The sequence below is a fragment of the Sceloporus undulatus genome, chromosome 7 (genome assembly GCF_019175285.1).
Source record: "Sceloporus undulatus isolate JIND9_A2432 ecotype Alabama chromosome 7, SceUnd_v1.1, whole genome shotgun sequence".
NCBI classification, from domain to species: domain Eukaryota; kingdom Metazoa; phylum Chordata; class Lepidosauria; order Squamata; family Phrynosomatidae; genus Sceloporus; species Sceloporus undulatus.
The window spans coordinates 11,218,492-11,238,021 of record NC_056528.1 but is presented as its reverse complement, the minus strand read 5'-3'; the positions used below and the strand labels follow the sequence as shown (position 1 = coordinate 11,238,021).

Sequence of the window (19,530 nt, the reverse complement as noted above, 5' to 3'; positions counted from 1 at the left end):
GTTCTTTGGGATTCAGCCTGTGTCACGGCAGTGGGGGTGTAATTGCTATGAGAGTGCACATCATTATGATAAGAGGTGCATGTTCATGCCAGTGGGCAAAGGGGCAATGGAGGAAGTCTGCCCGCACGCCCTCTCCACACTTCACCTGCAAACCCATCACTGGATGGGAGCTGGTTCAGTGCCTTGGAAAGGAACCTATTGGTGATCCTGCTCCCTGGCCTTTTGGACCCTAAGGCTCCCTTCTTGGGTGGGGGGGGGGGGATAAGTACCACAGCTGGACCCTCCCTGCCCCCCCCCCCCCCCCCCAAATTCCAGCATCCCCTCCCCCCCCCCCCCCCCCCCCCGGTACCTTGTCTCGGCTCAGGAGGCTCCTTATGCCGAAACTCATGCAGCCGATGAGTTCACTCTGCCTGGGGAGGAACGGGTCACAGAGTGGTGAGAAGGGCTACTCCCACCCCGTCTGCCCTCCCACAAAAGCCCTCTTGGCGGGCAGCATATGCATTTGGAGGGGAAAGAGGCAAACCTGGGCTGTTGCAGGCACACCAGCTAAGCCACCAGTTAAGGGGCCAAAGGGCCACATGGCTTTGGTCTGTGCTGGAGGGGTAGAGGGGCCCCCCGGCTGTGCTGAAGGCCTGGTGATGCCCTGCCACTCCCCCTCCGCTCCCGTTCCAGGCAAGACCCATGGCCCTTTCCTGTCCTGATGCCCGCCTACTGTTCTGCTAGCCCTCTGTGGCTCCCTGGCAGAAAGAGAAGCAAGCGGCACTTGCCCAATGTCAGCTTGGGACATCCAAAAAGGGCATTTCTGACAGAGGTCTGGCCTTTAACAACACTCATTCTTGCAGGAGTATCTATGAACACAAATTGACTACAAATCTCATTTTCCTTCTGTCTGCTACTCCCTCCAGCTTGTAGGAATTACCAGTTATTGCCATCAGTGCCATTGTACTTGTCTTAGCTCCTAAAACGCCAGAGCAGTGGGCTACATAAAACAGTGCAAACAAGCACCCATTAAATCAGAGTTGAGTAAATCAATCCTGCTCATGTAAGGTGGCCAATAATGCTGAGCCAAATGGTCTCCAAACCTCAGAGCCCTCAGAGAATGGACCAAGAGCATTCAGGTAAGATGTTTTGGGAAGGGCAGACAGGGCCCGGATCCTTGCTGGCAGTTGCGTAGCCTCTAGCTGAAAATGGGATCTAAGAATGGGGGAATGGGGGGGAGTATTCTCTGGGAGAAAAAGTTCCCTGAGAGGATCAAGGCCCAGTGGAGGAAAGTCTCCCCACCTCATCCTTCTTCCTGACCTTGTCGCGCTCCTCTCCCAGGGGGACCCCATGGCTATCTCCCAAGCTTGCCTCAGATCCGAAACTGCCCCACAAAGGCCACCTGCATCCTAGTGAACTGCAGGTGGCAGCAGTCAGGCTCCAGGGCAACCCATGGGGGTCTATGGCAGGCCTTGAATGGACGGTCTCTGTGAGCTGTCTTCCTTACCGGGAATCCCTCAGCTGGTTCCAGGCAGTAACCAACAGGCGCTTCTTTTCGTCTTCCTCTCGCAAAGGGCTGGAACACAAAGACAGCCATGACTCCACTGAGGCCACTCATCAGGAGGCTGCCAGGATCCTGCTCTGACGGCAAGGTCTCTCCCTGGCCCCTTGGTGCACACTGCTGCCCACTGCTGCCCTCTCGACTCCATTGGCTCAGCATCGGAGAAGGCCAAGCTGAGGAATGTTTGGCTCCCCGTTTTATCCTCCAAAAGACATGCCCATGGGAGGGAGTGGAAACAGAAGTGAAGTCAGGGAAAGAGGTAGTTCAAACAGCAAGGAGAGGCACATCTCCCAACCCATATCTTGCACTGGATTCAGGGTCTGAAATCTCCCCAGGAGTGTCACCTTCCTGATCCTGGCACCCCTTCCCTTCATGCACAAGGGCAAGTGAGAACTTTTGGGCACCTTGTTTACCTGTCCCACCCAAAAGTCAAAGGTCCATGGCAAAGGCAAAGGCTTGGGAAAGCCTATTCAGAGAAGCTTGCCCATTAAGGAAGGCAGTGCGTGTGGCTGGGCGCTTGTGCTCTCGCACTCGCAGCCAGCCACTAAGCCAGATCCACACACAGGGCCGAGGTGCTGGGGCTGCAAGGAAAGAGTGGAAGGAGGTCTGCTTTCGCTCTCCATCCTCCGCATGGGAGGTGAGGGACTTGCAGAAGAGACTGCAGTAGGAGTCAGAGGTTTTGACAGATCAGGATTAGCTCTGCTTGGGATCCTCGACCCGCTCTCTTGTCTGCCTGCCTTGGGTCCCTAAAAGGACAGTGCTGCTGATAAGGGCAGGCAGCCGCTCTCCCAGGCAGACACCCAACCCATGGCCCATACTCACAAGAGAAAGTGCTGGTGGAAGACAGGGTTTCTACTGTCTGGGACCGTTTCCGTCTTTTGCCTGCACTGCCGACCGGCATCTGGCACAATGGACACCTTCATTAGGAGAGACAAATTAACTGTATAATGCTGACCCTCTTGCAGACACAAAAAACTTGCCACCAACCCCGTTCTTCTGAAAATAGCAGCTCTCCAAGAAAAGAGAAGTTACTTGGACCCCAAACTGACAGCAGACCTCCACCCGGCACAACATCACTCAGGCCTGCTGAAATTCCACATCAACTTCTTTGGGGAAAAGGAGGCAGAGAAGGAAAGGAAGGCTTTCTGGCAGCCTCCAAGGCCACCCCAGGTATTGCTCCATCTTCCAAAGCTGGTGGAGGTCCCAGGCCATAAGCCAGTAAAGAGGCTGGCAAAGTTAAGCCAGCAAGGAGCCCAGGAGGGCACCTTACCCTGCTTCCCAGGGAGGGGCCAGATGCCCCCGCAGGGCACCAGCAGCAAGCAAGGAGCCTTTGCCGTGGCCATCACAAGTCTGGGAAGACAACTGGCACAGGCAGCTGGCCCAAAGCATCAGCCAAGATGTGGCACAGAGCCCTGTCTCCCACACCTGCTCAGCAATGCCCTGCCTTTGCCTTCCTTCAAGTCTCACAGCTGCCGCTGGTGGACTGAGGGGAGGGTTTTGTCTTCCCTCCCTCCCTCTCTGTCTCTATATATATACATGTGCGTGCGCACACATAGATTCAAAAAATCAATTGTTACGGACAACGCAGTAAGCAGCTTGGTTTGGAGCAGGGCCTGATCTGAGGTGGCAGAAGGAGTGGGAGAGAGAGAAAGAAGAGGGGGAAATTTCCTCTAGGGAAATTCACATGATTTCTCAGCAAAGCTCAGCTGAAGCACCTTTCCTGAGGAGGAGGAGGAGGAATAGGTAGAGAGCAAGCGCACCTTGACAAGGGAGTCACAGATCTGGTACTGCTTTCCCAACAGACCTCTTCCTTCCATGACTTGAGGGGAGAGAGAGAGAGAGAGAAGCAGGTAAGTATTTCAAAACAGAAGAGGCAGCAGGGTTCTTTGCCAACAGGTAAAGGAAAGGATTCTTCAAACGTTGACTTAGGCAGCTTCCTCCCTCCCTTCCTCCCCGCTTCCCAGCTCTTTGCATCCCTTGGTTCCTGCTGACTCCCCATAATCCTCGACTCCACATCTCCCTCTCCTCTGTGCCTCCTCCATCCCAGATCCACTGCTGGGGGTCTTAATTTGGGTGGGGGTTCCAGTGGGGGGTGAGGCACACTCCACAAATCTTGGTGGAAACATAGCATTTGGTAATGTGCTCTGGCTAGGAGAGCCTCAGCTGCTTCTTTGGGATTCTTCTAAGGGTGCTGGCAGGAGAGTTACTACAAGCTCCCTGGCTGCTAACATTGGCTTGAAAGTATGAGGTCAACGCATGGCAAGCTGAATGATGAGAACTGGGTCAGGTCATAAATACTTTGGCCCAGCCAATTGATGCTACACTGAGAGAAACACTACTGAAATTTCAACAGCAGATACCAACGGTTGTCTTCAAAAGACACATCTCTTTCTGGAAACTAAAATCAGACAAACAAGAGGCTAATGGTCACTGTTTGTAACACTGCATGGAAGGAAAAATGTAACCAAAGCACAGAGTGTCAAAATCTATCAAACTGTCTCCTTAATCTTCAGGGCCAGGCCTTTAAATCTTGTGCAGAAGCAACAGCAGCAGCAACTGCAAACCCCCTTCGCTGAAATCTGAAATGGTGCCACTTACCCGATTCACCATTGTGGGGAAGAGAGCACAGTAGAAGAGGCGGATGTGGGCACGCATGTGTGTGCTCATAGCATATAATGTTTGCCATTAGTAAAAGCCTTCTAAAAATATCCAAGTTAGAGCCTTTGGTTGGAGGCAGATGCGGCTCTACGTCCTGATGCCAAACTGCATTTTCTGCACCCGACTTCCTCCAACCTGTGGTGATGGGATCTCTGCCGGAGGCCCCAAAGCACTATCAAGCTCAGCATCAGAGGCCGCATCCTGATCGTGGTTCTGAGCTGCACAGGAGGTGCTGGGATTTCTCTGCATGAGGCTGCATCTCATGCCAGCCCCTTCCAGGAAAGCTGTTGGCGAGGAGGAGCCAGCGGCAGTGGCTCTGTGTGCCAGGAAGGGGGAATCTCTCGGGCCGAGCCACCCTTCATAAAGTTGCAATCACCCCATGCACCAGTACACACACACACAAACACACCATCCCCGAAGACCTTGCTCCATGGGGCTGCAGGGACCAGCAGGCTGCAGCCTTGCAGGGTCTCCGTTGCCTTTCACCTTTGCCAGCTTGTGGGGTAAACCAGTCAGGAATGTATCTGCCAGGTTTGGCGGGCAGGGATGGGTGGTGGGGATAGTTAATTCCTTGTTTATTTTATTTTCTGAAATGTATTAAATTTAACTTAACTGTCTGCAGCCCATGAGCTGTAAAATGAGACCACGGGTAGAAAACTGCTTCTGCGATTCAGACACGTAATACTAGAAATCAGGGTCCATTAAATTAGGGGCAAAGAGACCCAGTTCATGATCCTTTTTCAGCTAAGGCTGAGAGAGATGCTGGCTGCACAGATCTAAATAAAGCTGCCTTTTTTTTATTTTTTTATTTTTATCAACAGCAGTAATAAAGAAAAAACAAAAACAAAAACAAAATCAAAAAAACACCACTAATAAAGTAAATAAATAAATAAAAAATACCACAACAACAACAATAACAACCAGTCAAACCTAATACCGTAGCTTCTAAATTAAATTAAATACTCTAATACTTATCCCACTCATTACCTTCATTCTTCCCCATCTTCATTCACCCTATTGACTTCCTTCCTTCCTCTATGTTTGGCGAATTCCTTGTGCATCTCTATTTCCCATTACATACCATATATAATAACACATGTTGTATTGTATCTATATTATTCTTCATTACGAAATCAACGCTTATTCAGCGTATGATTATCTCTCCTTGAATTCTTGTATATTTGCAACAAATCAGTTCTACTCAACTTACATATCCTACATACTTAATTCTCTATTAGATCTTCTCCCCATTGCTTCCTCATATAGTCCAACACCAATTTCCATTCTTCATTAACTTTCGTTGTTACATTCCCCATCTTTTCATCTCTTAATAATTGCGTCAATTTATCCATTTCTATTATTTCCATTAATTTCATTAACCAATGTTCTATCTTCGGGGCCTCCTTCGATTTCCAATCTTGTGCTATTACTATTCTTGCCATTGATGTCATATAGAATAATATTTTCCCATATTTTGATTCCAAATCTTTCTCAAATATACTCAATAAAAAGCTCTCTGGTCTTAAATCCAGTTTGATATGTAAAATTTCTTCAATTAAATTTCTGATTTGTTTCCAAAACTTCTTTATGAATTTGCAATTCCACCAACAGTGTATAAACGTGCCTACAGTCTCCCCACATTTCCAGCATTTATTGTTTTTATTTTTATAAATTGTAGCCAATCGCTCCGGCGTCAAATACCATCTGTAAAACATTTTGTACCAATTTTCCTTTACATTTTGTGAAGCTGTATATTTTAATCCCCTTGTCCAAACAAATTCCCACTGATCATAATGTATATTATGCCCGATGTATTTCGCCCATTTAACCATAGTATCCTTCACCCTTTCATTTTCCATTTCTAATTCTAAGAGTTTTTTATAAATTTTCCCAATTAATTTCTCCTGATCCTCAGTTAACAATTTTTCCAAATCCGTCCCGTTTTCTTCCTCTCCGAATTCTTTTAAATCCTGCTTTGCTCTTTCATATATACGCCTGTATGCAAACCAACCTGGGTCAAATCCTATTTGTTCTAACTCCTCTTGTGACTTTATTCTTATTTTACCCTGTTCTATTTTTGTTAATTCCCTGTACTTAAACCAGTCTTCTCTTCTTATCATTTCTTTCCTGTATATAGCCTCATGTGGGGACAACCACATGGGGAATTTATTTATTATATTTCTTTTATACTTATTCCATACTTTCAGTAGTATTCTTCTTATACAATGATTATTTATTACCTGGTTAACTTTCTCTTTATTATAGACCAAAAAGGCATGAAATCCATAACTTAAACCTTCTCCCTCCAATTCCAATAAACTTCTGTCCCTCAGGTTTATCCAGTCCCTTAGCCACACAAGACTACAAGCATCCGCATAGAGATGTAAATTTGGTAATGCCAGCCCTCCTCTTTCTCTTGCATCTTGTAGTAATTTTAATCTTATTCTCGGTCTTTTGTTTTGCCAAATAAACCTCGAAATGTCTTTTTCCCATATTTTAAAAGGTTTGTTTGAACTTACTATTGGGATCATTTGAAACAGAAAAAGGAATTTCGGAAGTACTGACATGTTTATTGCCGCAATTCTTCCCAAAAAAGATAATTGTAATTTTCCCCAATTCACAAAATCTTTCTTCACCTCCGCCCAAAGTTTTACATAATTATTTTCAAACAGTTCATTTGATTTTTTTGAGATCCAAATACCCAAATATTTTACTTTTTTATTTATTTTAATCTCTGATCTTTCTTGTACCTCCTTCTCCTCTTCCTTATTCAGATTTTTTGTTATCAATGCCGATTTATTTTTATTAATTTTACATCCTGTATAATCACCAAATTCTTCAATCACTTTCATTACCTTTGTTATATTGTTCAATGGGTCTTCCAAATTTATTACCACATCGTCTGCAAATGCTCGTATCTTATAGTGATATTGTTTTATTTTCACTCCTTGAATTGTTTCCGAATTTTTAATTTTATTTATCAGGGTATCCATTATCAATATGAATAGAAGAGGGGATAGAGGGCAACCTTGCCTAGTCCCTCTTTCAATATAAACTGGTTCTGTTAGCTCTCCATTTACATTAATTTTTGCTTTCTGATCCGTGTAAATTTGTGAAATCCATTTTCTATATTTTGGTCCAATATTTATATTTATATATATAAATAAAGCTGCCTTTTAACAAAAAAAAAAGTACAGTAGTAGCAATTTGTGTTGAGATTTTCCAGCTGGGAAACAAGTGAGGCTCAGTGCTAGACATATCACAGATCAGAGAGTAAGCACACCCTGGAGAAGAGAAGTGTGTGGCCAGCATCATTGCCTTGTAGGAAATTACATGTGCAAAAAGAAGCGCTTTATGCCCAAGGAGAGTGCTCCATGCACCAGGCCACCAGCTGCCTGGCCCTCTGTTCCTGAGACCCTTGCAAGGGACTGGCGGCCTGAGTGGTCATGGGCAGCTCCTCCTATGGAAAGTCTGTGCTGCCGGAATCATCATTTTGCTCCACACTAAGCCTGGCTTTAATCCCGGGCTGCTGTCCTGGGGCCCCAAGTGGCTACTCACCGTAGAGCAGAAGGCCCTTGCCTTGCATGCGGATGGAGAGCTTCAGCTGCCCTGGAGGAGACAAGAGAGGCAGTGACAAGAGGCTGCCCAGCATACCCTTAGATCTACACAGCAGGAGCAGCGTCTTGTGGGGGAAGGAGATCCTTACCCCCCTCGCTGCTCTTCTGAAGAGGTACCCAGAGAGGGTGGCAGGATGGTTGCCAGCCCCTGCTGGCACTGGGCAAGGGAGGCTCACCCGTATCGCCTGAAAACAAAGGGGGCACCAAGATACCCCCTGACCCAGGACCAGCAGCTCCTGGTAACCAGAGCTGGAGCCACAGCCATGGCACTCAGCCGCCTCACCCGCATCAGACTCACCAAAGGTTTCCAGACAAAAGAGAGGCTCCGAGAGGTCACTGGCTGGCCTGGCACAGAGGGGGACTGTGGGGAAGGGGCTGTGTGCCATGGCCCCCTCCCTTCGCAAAGGAAAGGCAGGAGGAGGAGGAGGAGGGGGGGCACTGGCAGTGCCCAAGAGCATTTTTTCTTTTTCTTAATCCTAGGCAGGCAGGCAGGCAGGCAGTCGCTGGGGCCTGGACTTCTAACCGCCACTGTTTGAACAGGACAAAAGACTCCGGGTGCCCATTGGTGGATTTGAAAACCAATCTGCACCTGACCAGCAAGCGCACCCAGGGCCTCCTCCCCCTCCGAGGCCAAAGAAGCCGATTCTGGTGCTTCCCTCCAAGGACACCTGCTTTCTTGCCTGGGGCTCATCTCCTCCCGGCAGAAGCATGGACACACTTCCTGCCCCTTCATCCCCACAGACACTGTCTGTCCCACCTGATCGGCTGGTCGGACGTCACCCACGAACAGGTGGGCACCCTCTCAGCTTCCACAGGACATACCCTGGTGCTGAAAGGCAGGCCGTGAGGTCCTTTACTTAAAGCAAACCCACTTGTGAGGAACAATTCCGATGCTGCCCTTTGGCCAGCAGACACCGGCAGGAGGCACTTTTGGTGGGGGCAACGATCCATGCGCCCGGAGGGGAAGGGTGACAAAGCTGTGCCATTCAAGGACAGCCAGCTGCTGCAAAGAAAATGGGATTTCTTTGCTCCTCCGTTGTCAGGATGCTTGCCTGCTTCAGCTTACTTTCTTACCTTGCCATAAAAACAAAGGCAGTGCAATGAATTTGTTTGGCTTGCAAGCCTTTTGGGTCATTCTTGGCAAAGATACTTCCAGCAGGAAGAAGCTCAGGCCAAGCGTGAGAGACGAAGGAAACAGGAGAGCTCATCTGTTTGGATCTGATTATAGAGACCTGGCCAGGGACTTGGCTTGGGGCCCCATGGCTTCATTCCCTCCCTGTTTCAATGGTGCACCCAATGCCCATTTAAGCCCCAGGCCCCTTCCGGTGCCTACCCTTGCCTCTCACACTCGCGTAGCCAATCCTCCTCCGCTGCCTCCGGAGTAGCGACGCCGACCTCTTCTCTGGTGCAACCTGAGCACCAGAGCCACGCTCTGTCTGAGGCTGGCTGGGGCCAAGGCCCTCTGTAGATGCCACCGGCTCCATTCCTGGAAGGGAGAAGGCATGAGGAGGGGCTCTGAAGAAGGGCTGCGCGTTGTGTCTGCCAACCCCAGGATATGGAAATGAAGCAAACTCAGTCCCTATGGGCAGCAGCCCAGCTGCTCATGGCCACCATCTCAATCACCTGTCCCTACAACCATCCTGCAGTGTCGTCCATCAACATACTTCAGATGGGGGGGGGAAGTACTCCCTTTGCTGAGGCCATCTACCCACAAAATTGATCCTGTTTTCATACTTTTAAGATGCTTTAGATTATTCCTGCTTTTATTTGCCAGCTTTATGGTTGTTTCTGTGCAGTTTTGCTAATCATTTATAGTGTACTGTGTCTACCAAGATAGGGAGCTCCAATCTGATGCATGAGTGGATCGGAGCGGGGCATCTGACGAGTGCCATCTTTGAGTTGACCCTGGCCCATGGTGCCCCTGTGAATGAGGCATCTCCAGGACCCGTCCTCTGCTCAGGGCTAGCGAATTCAGGCCGGTGACCTCTCTGATCAAGGAAAAGAAAGCAAAACTCTCCTGCATGTAACAGTTGGCACTTACCTTGGAACGAAGCACTGGACACAGAGTTTGGAAGAGGAAGAAGGACTGCAAATGGGTGAACCTCCCCGGCAGTTTCTTCTGTTTCCCTGGACTGGCTGCCAGAGGAAAGCTAGCGGGAAGGAGAAAGGCAGAAGGCGAGGCGGGTGTTAACAAGGGGAGGCGTGCCCCAGGAAAAGTGTATGGTTGCCAAGAAACCCTCCAGCAAACAGAAAGGACTTTGCCCAGAGGGCCTATGAATCCACTGAAATCCACCAGTTCATCTCCCAAACTTGGACGAATTTTCTTGGTAGGATGCCCCCTACTGCTTCACTTCTTCCTCAGTGCAAGATAACCCTTTGGCCAGAAGGCCCAGCCTCCATCCTGCAGCCCGGAGGCCACAGGGCAGCGCACCTCTCTGGCCACAGTCCCCAGGACTTCCTCCTCTGTCACAGGAGAGGCAAGCGGCAGCAGTAGGTGCGCCTGTGTGCATGTGAATGGGTTTTATGTGCTTTCCTTTGCTAAGGCTTACTTACATGGTTTGCAAAAATCAACTTATGTCACTGACTATGCCACTAGAAAGTACAAATCAAGGAGAAGCCAAATTAATCCTCATATACAGCAGATAATCCTGACCTTTAATATTATGATACCAAAACACAGGCTCCCAGGTGGGAGCCAAGAAGGGCATAAAAACATCTGGGGGGGAGGGAGATTCAAAAGAGTGCTTTTCTTCAGCATAGCTGCCAAGAGAGGCTGCCCTCACCACAGACCTGAGGAAAGAAGTGTGCATTTTGCCTTTTCCGTAAGCCATTTTTCTGTGTACCAGTTTTTCAGGAGACCATTGCCCTGTTTCCAAATGATGAGGAGGTTAGGAAGAAGAGTGAGGGGGCCAGGTTTGGAGAGGACACCCAGTTGTGAAGGATATTATAAACCTAAATGCACTAAAGGTCTCTCCCAGAGATGTCCAAACGAACCTTCCCTTGAAACACCTGGCCATGCTGCCCGCCCTTGCCCTGCCTAGGGAAAGGTAGGAACTCTCTGCCTACTGGTCTCGACCAAGGAAAGCCCCTGGTTGGCAAGGGGAAACCAAGCCAGGAGGGTCACAGCCATTCCTCTGGCTAGCAGCTGCAAGCATGGCATTGCCTCCGGGCATTGGGGTGCTTGGGAGAACTGGAGAGGGCTCCCCCATTTCCTTTCAGGCCAACCATGTACCAAAAATCACTGTGGCACATAAGTCTGCAGTGTAGGCATATCTATGAGTGAACAACTTCCACAAGACTACACAGGGTGCCTGTTAAGGGGACTGTTACAGAACAGGAGCTACAACAGAAATGATATAGATTCACACAGGCTGCTGAGTTGCTGAGAGTTTCCACAGCAATGCTTCACAAAGAGGCTCTTGATGGTGGGGGGCTTCTCCTGTGACAAGGCCATTGCCTCCCCCTTGTCAGCGGAGGAGCCAGAAAGAGCAAAATCTGCATCTCAAGAGCCTCCTATTCTCCAGCCATGAATGTGCCTCCCTCCTGTGACTTGCACCAATCTTGCACCTGCCGTCTTACCAACTTGTCCAGGTTCCTGGGGAAGAGGCAGTTACTGTGTTCCCTACCTTTGTGCGGCAGGAAGAGACACTCTTCTCGAGATGGTGCCCTTTGAAGAGAAAGGCAACACGCAGCAAACAGAAGGAGCTGGAATTTTAATAGTTCTAAGCCCCTCTCCCCTAAACTTCCCGGCTCAAAAAGGAGGCCAGCATTCCTGGAGAGACTGTGGCCACTGGGAAACCCGCCTCCCAGTTCAGCTTCCCAGTTCAGCCCAGAGAAAAAGTCTCGCTGGTCTCAGAAAAGAAGGGGGAGGGGGGAGGGGGAGGGGGGTTGGGGGACTGGGGCTGCGGGAGGGTCTGTCCCAGAAGAGGGGCTTCCATGGGCTGCCTTCTGCTGCTGAGGGCGGATGGAGGAGGGCCTCTCGGAGGTGGGGGGGTTTCCTTCCAGTTGGCCAGATGCTTGAAGTACTGGTTGCACTGGGACTCCGTTCTCAATATGCAGGGAACAAAGTTATTGTAACCTAAGCAAAAGCAAGCCAAAAGAAAACAAGTAAGGGCAGAGGGAAGGGGGTTTGGCCTGGATGCCATGGCCAAAACCAACAGTTTCATGGAGTAATAAATGGAGGCCTGATAGCCAAGTGGTCCTCCCTTGCCAACAATTGCCCCAATGGAAAACAGGAAAGGTGTATGGGAAGGAGAGGAGGCCTTACCATGGGAAAAGGATCCATATCAGTCCCTTCCCGTTTCTGTTCCCCAAATAGGAAAAGGGTCAGCTGAACCCCCAACACAATGTTTCCCTCCCCTTGGAAAGGGTCCTTCTACAGATGATGCCGCTGCCGAGGGCCCAGAGGCAGCACTGGCCAAAGCTCTCAGGTGCTGCTCAAAGATGATGGGATATTGTGGCTGAGACCCAGGCTCCTCTTTGGCTCAAACCCTGCCAATGAGGGGATACCCTCAGCTAAGTCCCTCTTGGTCTCCACTCCCTCGCCTCATCCTATCCCTCATGGACACTAAGCGCTCCCTTTAACGCATGCCTTGCTGAACATGCCTTAATGCAAGGCACACAGGTTCAAAACCTCAGCTGCCTCATGCTCATCCTGTGCTCCCCAGGTTACAGTGCCCCGTTTCTGGGCCAGGACTGGCCAGGATTGGAGTGAACGCAGGCCAAAACTGTAAGGTCTCCCTTTGTCTGCCAGTGATCCCTGGCTGTAATTAGGGCCTGTTTCAGCGCAAGTCAGACCCCAGGAGGAGGGATCGGCACCACTCACCCACCGTGAGCAGATTGTTCCTCATGTTCTTACACTCCACAGATTTCACCAACTGCTTCTTCCTGGGATGGGTCTCAGGGGGCCCTGGGGGCCTGCAGCCCTCTGTAGACTGGAGAAGAAATAGCAGGAATGGACCCTTCTCCCTGCTCAACCCTCTGCTCCCAAAGCTTTGACCCAAGCTTGTACACATGCACCCGAGATGCTGCAGCATGACATGCATCTGCTTTGAAGAGCTCCTGCATGACCTCCGTGGCGTTGGGATACTGAAATACAGAATATTGGAAGTGCCAGAGTGGTGATTTCTCAGAAATTCCCCAAAGGTGGAAACTGGAAGTAGGCCAAAGTTACACATCTCAGCTCCCATTCATCACAGATTCAAATGGGGTTCTCATTCATTTTCTCTCCTCAGGGAATCAGGGAGATACCATCGTGGGGTGAGGGGTAGGGGGCCTGAGAGCACAGTGAACCTCCAAGGGGGAGGAGGTATTGAGGAGTGTATGAAATGGCCCATAGTTACGGGAACAACAGGCAGAGCAAACGGGGGCCTCACAGTCATTTTGGGGGAGGGCAGCAGCCCTCGGGTGGACCAAGCAAGGCTGTCTAGAGTCCAGCAGGATGTCTCCCAGAGGAGTGCATGAGGAAGAGAATCCCGTCTCCCTAACCCACCTGGTCCCCAGAAAGAAAGGTGGACGCTGGGCCAGGATGAGAGACAGGGCCTTCTCAATTCCTGCTGTCCGCCATTCTGCTGCAGAACCCCCTTTCGCAGGTTTCCCAACCACCAGATTCATTTTGGAAGCCAGAAGAAAACTTTGCATTCAGCTTTTGGGTTTCATACTGGACTGGTTTTTTCACTCCCTCCATTGCAATACATCTTGTACTTTTGCTCCTTAGGAATTTTATATGGCAAAAAATCAACCAATGTCTCAAGCAAACCAGCAATATTAAACCCTGTAATCCACTCCAAGTTGATCCCTGGACAGGAAGGACTCCTGAGAGACCTCTAAAGGAGCCAGCCGACTCTAGCCACACTTACGGATTCCTGGAACATCCGAGTTATTTTTCCTTTTCCTCCCTCTGTTCTGTGGCTAGGGGCATCAGCTCTGTCCAGCTGCGTCATCAGGCCTGGCATCCGATGCCAGCTGGGTACTGAGCCTAGACACGGACAGAACAGGTAGGTCAGCCTTTGCTTTTCCTGATGGACTCAGGGAACACCTTTAAACCCAGAATGTGAACACACCTGCAGAGGGAACTGTGAGCTGCCTGTGTATTCCTGCGCATTCCTCTTTCACAGGAATCTAGAGAAAGGTGGGGGAAGAAAAGGGGAAGGAACCAGAGGTGTGGGAGCAGAGAAGGGGGACATGAGCCTCTCCATCTGTGCAGGTTTCTTTCTTTAATTGCCCCTTCCCAACAGATATAGTCACCCACCCAGACGCACACAAACACCAGACCTTCCTTGCCCACCTTAGGTTCAAATCTGTACAAACTGGGTGCTTTCTGCACAGTAAACAGAGGAGGCGCACCCTTCTGCTTGCTCTCCAACGCCGATCCTCTTCTGCTCTCTGTTTTTGGGTCGCTCTCAGCTTGGGATGGCACTACAGGAGCTAGGTACAGGCTACAGGAGGAGAAGTGGCTTTTCCCGAGAACACTGTCCTTGGCATTCTTTCCGTTGCCTACAGGACTATTCCAGAATAAAAAAACCCAACTCTTTGTTAAACAGGTGAACAGACCCACAAAGTCCCCACCTATGGGAAGAACATAGTCAAGCCTGGGAGGACGGTGACAGCACATTCGAAGCCAAGTGGGTCTGGACGAAAGCCTGGTCCTCCAGGTACCTCCCTCCAGGCTTCTCCCTTCACCCTATCAGACACTACGGAAAGTGGCCTTTGGGGACTGACCTTGATGTGTCAGCCGGAACCTGCTTGTTCCTCCTGAGATGAAGGAGGTAAGGCTGGCCTCCGGTGGGGACTTTGCTTGATTTTTTTTCTTTTCTGTGGAATGAGTTTGTTCTAGTAAGAAAAGAAGAGGAAGCCAGCCAAGCACACACTTTCACACACCCCTTGCTCTTGTAACTGCTGCCCCTCCTCTAAAGCAGCAACCCATTCCCTTGCATTGCAGAGGGCCCTGGAATGGGGGAGCAGGCAAGGCTATCCCTGAAAGTGCAAAGAGAGGAAAAGGCACTTGATGGGGAGGGCTCTAGGTGCAGCCTGGGTTCCCAAGGCTCCTCTGCCCAGCCACACTGTTTTGCCCAAGCCACAAGACACTCTCCCTTGTCTCAGCCAGACTGCAGTGCAGGAGTAGGCATGGCCTCCTTCCATTTTGCAAATAACTTAAAGGGGGAAGACTTTCCCAGCGCTTGTCCTTTCAGCCAAGAAAGTCTTCGCCTGCTAAACGTCTATGTTCCAGACCAAAGCTAAAGCCACAAAAAGCACACAAACTGAACAAACAGGGCAAAGTCATGATGATGCTTTTGATAGGCAGCTTTCAATCTAACAGCAGGTGGCAGAACACAAGGACAGCAATAAGCACCACTTACCATCTCTCCTTGGATCTCCTTAAAAGCAAGGTTGCTTTCCAACAAGAGGTCTTTCACACACATCCTTTGAGGAGGTGTCACACTAAACAAAAGGATGCCACACTGGTGAGTTCCTATGAGGATTGGGAAGCTTCCCACCTCTGTTGAAATGGCAGGTGCAGGGGAATGGGAAGGGGCAGATGGGGCCCACTGAGACCTTCCTGCTTCCTCCAGCCACTACTGTTGCTGAATCCTCCACAGAGAAGAAAGGAAGGGATTAAGGAGACAGCAGGAGCCCTTGCTCACACAGCAGAATGTGGTCTGAGATGCCTCCTGGGGAGGGTCTGCTACTTACGCCCTTGCAGCTGGCTTTTGGGGTCGCAAAGGTTTGGGCCGGGTGGATGGGATCCACCTGACCACCAAGTTCCCACAGGGCAGCTGATAACCAAGCCTGTGTATTGCAAATTCACTGATATCCGTCACCTGTATCTGTCAAGAAATATGGAGAGGACACTTACTAGAGAAATGCCACACCATAGAAGAAGGCCACAAGAGTTAATCATTTGGTTTCTGAAGACACACAATCCACCTTCAGCAGTTTTTATGAACTTCTCTGATAGGTACCTGAGTCTCACAGGTACTGACTGGTTTTGTAACATGCCTCCCAATGAAGAATAGGCCTTTTCTCCATGCTAACGTATGACACTCTGCATGACACAGGTCACATTGCAGAAAGGTGGGAGATGTTTATCCTGCTTGGTGCGCCAGAGCATCTCTGGGGGAGAGCAGAGCTGGCTGCTCCAGTGGCCCCTATGGAGAGGAGCCCACTCCCCTGGCCTCCTCCGCTTTGCTGGGCTGGAGCAGAACCCACCTGGAATTGTGTGGCCCAGCAGGGAACAGGGAGAGATCCACTGCAGCAGTCTGAAGGGCCCTTTTTGGCAATGATATGGGGCTGTCCAGACCTGCCCTCCCCAGCAAATCCAAACTCTCACTTACTTTCTCAGCTTGCCTCCAGCAGGTGAGGCTGATTGGTAAGAAGTGCGGGGTCTGAGAATCCACCCGGGAGTTGAGTCCTGGGAAGGGATCCCTTTCCGAACTGAAAGGCATACAGACAGCAAAGACTACATGGAAAACGCAAGCACCAGCGCCACAACTACAACTCATGGCTCCTCTGGCTGCACACAGCAGACTGATCCCGGGAAGTGAGCGGCACACTTTGAGGCTTTGGCTCTGCTGTCTTGGGCGCCAGAGTGCCAAGGGGACCCCGCTTCCCAGGACGCGGGCAGAGAAGGAGCAGAAGGGACCCTGCCCTTGGCCAAGCTTGGCCTGCTAACCTCAGGACTGAGACGGGGGGCATCAAAGGCTCGTTCTGGGGGGAGCTTGAGAAGTAGCTCCTGTCGTCTTTCATGCTGGAGATGGCTTTGGAAATGGAGCCATAGCTGTCACTGCCTTTGATCCTCTCTCTCCAGGAACAGTTGAGGGGAAGGTTGACAATCTTCAGGGTGGGCAGTTCCCCTGAACATGGATGGCGAAGCCACGTGGGGTCAGGCTCCCAGGAAGGCTCCCCTGCCTCCCTCGCCAAGGCTCCCTGGCAAGCGGGGCCCTGCTCACCTCCGTCCTCCGGAGGGCTCCGTCTGCCTGGCGCTGCCAAGGCGGGCCGGGGGTTCCCACTCTCGACCCTCCGCAGCGCCTCCCAGCAAGGCGGGTGCTGGCAAGCCAGGCTGTCGCAGACGGTCTCGTCCCAGCGTCCGGCCCCCGCGCTGCCTGCCATCCTGGGGCTCCTTCCCCCGGAGAGGCTTCGGGGGTGGCTTCAGCTTCCTGATGGAAGCCCCTTGGGCCAAACTGTGGGGGTCCACGGGGAGCCTGGCCTCCCTGGAGGAGAAAGGAGGCTTTCAGGTCGAGAGCGGGGCGCCCGTGGCACTCTCTCTCCCCGCGGGACCCCTTCCCTCGGGGCCGGGAGAGAACTGCCCGCCCGCCCTCCAAAGAGCCTCCTCCGCTTGGCCTTCGGAAGAGCCGCTCTCTCAGCCTCAAGCCCGCCTAGGAAGGAAGGGCATACCTGCCTACAAGCGCAAGCCTCTTTCGCGCCTTCTCCAGAGGAGGGGAGGCGGGGCCAAAGCGGAGCCGACCCCTGTTGCCAGGCGACGCCAAGCGGCGCCTCAGTCCTCCCGCTTCCCAGGGTGCACCGCGCGCCCAGGCCGCGTGCTTCCGGCTGCCAGCCTTGCCTTCCTCCTCCTCGACGGCTGCGGGGCGCTTCCGGTTTCCGGCGGTGGCTGCTGCTCTGGGAGTCTGGCACCGGAAGTCTCGGTGCCCCCTTGGAGAGGCGCATGCGCAGAGAGGGCGAGAGCAATGGCGGAGCGCCCAGAGGACCTGAACCTTCCGAACGCCGTCGTGGCCCGGATCGTCAAGGAGGCGGTGAGGGAGGGAGGGAGGAAAGGAAGGGCCCGGCGGGGCTGGGGCCGGGGCCGGGGCCGGGGCCGGCTGACTCGGCCTCCGCTTCCCTTGCAGCTTCCCGAGGGAGTCAGCGTCTCGAAGGAGGCCCGGAGCGCGGTCTCGCGGGCGGCCAGCGTCTTCGTCCTCTACGCCACGTCCTGGTGAGCGAGGAGCAGGCGGCCCTCCCTCCGTCCCGGCTCCAGGCGGGAGGAGGAGGGGAGCCTCCCGGGAGGGAAGGGCCTGCTGCCTGCCTCTTCTTGTCCTTTCCTTCCTTACAGCGCCAACAACTTCGCCATGAAGGGGAAGAGGAAGACGCTGCACGCGGGAGACGTCCTCTCGGCCATGGAGGAGATGGACTTCCAGCGCTTCCTCGTGCCCCTGAAGGAGGCCCTGGAAGGTAAGGCAGGGCCCTCTCTCTGGCCCCTTCTGGGCTGCGCTTGGAGCGCTCTGCCTCCGGACGGAGAGTCCGGTCGTTTGAGTCCTTGGAGATTGTGGGAAGGGCAAGGAGGAGGAGGAGGAGGTTTGTAGAAGCTGCGCCCGAAGGAGCTTCCTTGTGAAGAGGACACAGGGTTGTTGTTGTTGAGCAAATACAAAGCAGCACAAAATGTTAAAAGACATAAATATAGCATTTAAGAAGCTATCCAACAGTTTCCAGGGTTAAAACAGTCGCAAAGTAATGCAGGCAACACAGAAGAAGGCCTTGGCTGAATGGCAGGCAAGCCTGCTTGATTTGCACCAAGGCTAAGTCCAGCCGCCCTGAGCCTGGATCAGCCATCGCCAGCTGAGGGAACGATGTGCACTCAGTGACTCCTGATGGAAAGCTATGCGCCAGAGCCTTTAAGAAGAAGGGTGTTTGTGAGCTGGACTGTACCAGAGAACAGTCCCAGCCAAGGCCAAGGCCTCGGAGGGTGGCCCTGCCAGCAATAGACATATGTATGTATGTGGGAGTGGTGACCCCTGACAGCTGCAGGAGAAGGAAGGCTGCTCTCCCACTGCTGTCATGCCCAAGTTTGATGCATTAATGTCTGACCACTGACACGGGGTCCTTGTCTTTCTAGCTTACAGGTGCGAGCAGAAAGAGAAGAGAGGAGTCTCCGAGCTGAAAAAGAAGGAGAAGGAGAAGAAGGATCCTGAAGAGCCAGAGAAGAGCCAGGAGGAGGAGAACGAGGAAGAGGAAGAGGAGGAGAAGATGGAGGAGGAGGAACAGAATGAGGAGGAGGAGGAGGAGGAGGAAGGGGAGAGCTGAGGGGCCTGCTGGGTTTGGGCAACCTGTGTCTCCTGCGGAAGGAGGGAGGGAGGGCATCCGCTGCCATTGACACTCATTCTGCCAGGAAAGACCATGCTGTCTTATGGGGAGCTCCGTGTGGAGGACACCTCAGGCTGCCATCCAGGCCCACTCACCTGGAGTGGAAGAGCCAGCCTCTGGGATGCCAGGAAGCATCCTCACAAGAAGGTCCTTATAAACAGCATGGGCCTCCTTTGCTGTTTGGGAGGGAAAAGGTGGTGACATCTGCCCCCCCAAAAACCCCTTCTATGAAGCCTGTGCCTGGAGCTGACTTAATCGGTTCTGCTTTTGGGGGAGCCTTTGGCTTGTGCCTCCTCCCAGCCTGCCTTCCCTTCTTTGTACGGAGGTTTTGCTGCTTGGTTTTTCCCAGAGGTATCATCTTCCACACGGCTCTGTGGCTTTTCAGGTAGGAGCTACAAGACTCCTGTCATTTGCTATCAGTGTTTTTCAGTGTATTAAGATGTCATTAAACATGGGAAAGTGCTTTAGGTCTTGGCTCATGTATTTGCTCTGTCTCGGGGGGGGGGTCCTTACATGGCAGTGCCAGCTGGAGAGCACTTTGCCCTTGCGGCCCAGGCTCAGAGCTCCCCGCTTTCTCTGCTGTTCCCAGGGTTCCCCAGCACTGAGCCACAGCGGTTAAAGCAGCCTCAAACTGGGATATTT

General features: G+C 51.8%; 3 protein-coding genes across 8 annotated transcripts in view; 1 reads left to right on the top strand and 2 right to left on the bottom strand.

Moving 5' to 3' along the window:
- The window catches only part of RGS3 (regulator of G protein signaling 3), a 31,020-nt gene extending 16,706 nt beyond the window's left edge, over positions 1-14,314 (bottom strand). Inside the window, exons 1-12 of one of the 6 annotated variants that reach the window (XM_042478069.1) lie at positions 14,102-14,314; positions 13,878-13,935; positions 13,674-13,792; positions 12,641-12,749; positions 11,442-11,893; positions 9,857-9,965; positions 9,149-9,301; positions 7,757-7,807; positions 3,301-3,359; positions 2,363-2,457; positions 1,487-1,555; positions 350-410 (exon numbers count right to left, since the gene is read on the bottom strand). In XM_042478069.1, coding sequence (XP_042334003.1) covers positions 350-410; positions 1,487-1,555; positions 2,363-2,457; positions 3,301-3,359; positions 7,757-7,807; positions 9,149-9,299 — 486 coding nt within the window. In that variant the 5' untranslated portion in view covers positions 9,300-9,301; positions 9,857-9,965; positions 11,442-11,893; ... (2 more) ...; positions 13,878-13,935; positions 14,102-14,314. Of the gene's footprint in view, positions 1-349; positions 411-1,486; positions 1,556-2,362; positions 2,458-3,300; positions 3,360-4,138; positions 4,943-7,756; positions 7,808-8,113; positions 8,696-9,148; positions 9,302-9,856; positions 11,894-12,640; positions 12,750-13,673; positions 13,793-13,877; positions 13,936-14,101 lie in introns of those variants that run through there. The other 5 variants (XM_042478070.1, XR_006104930.1, XM_042478068.1 and 2 more) reach the window with 5 other exon arrangements.
- Positions 12,597-17,179, bottom strand: C7H9orf43 (chromosome 7 C9orf43 homolog). Its single transcript, XM_042478664.1, has 7 exons — positions 16,487-17,179; positions 16,149-16,248; positions 15,508-15,641; positions 15,167-15,255; positions 14,536-14,646; positions 13,674-13,792; positions 12,597-12,749 (listed from the first exon to the last, which is right to left on the bottom strand). The coding sequence occupies exons 1-7, from the start codon at positions 16,921-16,923 to the stop codon at positions 12,597-12,599; spliced, it is 1,143 nt and encodes a 380-aa protein (XP_042334598.1). The 5' UTR covers positions 16,924-17,179.
- Positions 17,180-17,421: 242 nt separating this feature from the next.
- Positions 17,422-19,355, top strand: POLE3 (DNA polymerase epsilon 3, accessory subunit). The gene is made up of 4 exons (XM_042478075.1): positions 17,422-17,564; positions 17,658-17,743; positions 17,861-17,979; positions 18,641-19,355. The coding sequence occupies exons 1-4, from the start codon at positions 17,499-17,501 to the stop codon at positions 18,826-18,828; spliced, it is 459 nt and encodes a 152-aa protein (XP_042334009.1). The 5' UTR covers positions 17,422-17,498; the 3' UTR covers positions 18,829-19,355.
- The last annotated feature ends 175 nt before the right edge of the window (positions 19,356-19,530 follow it).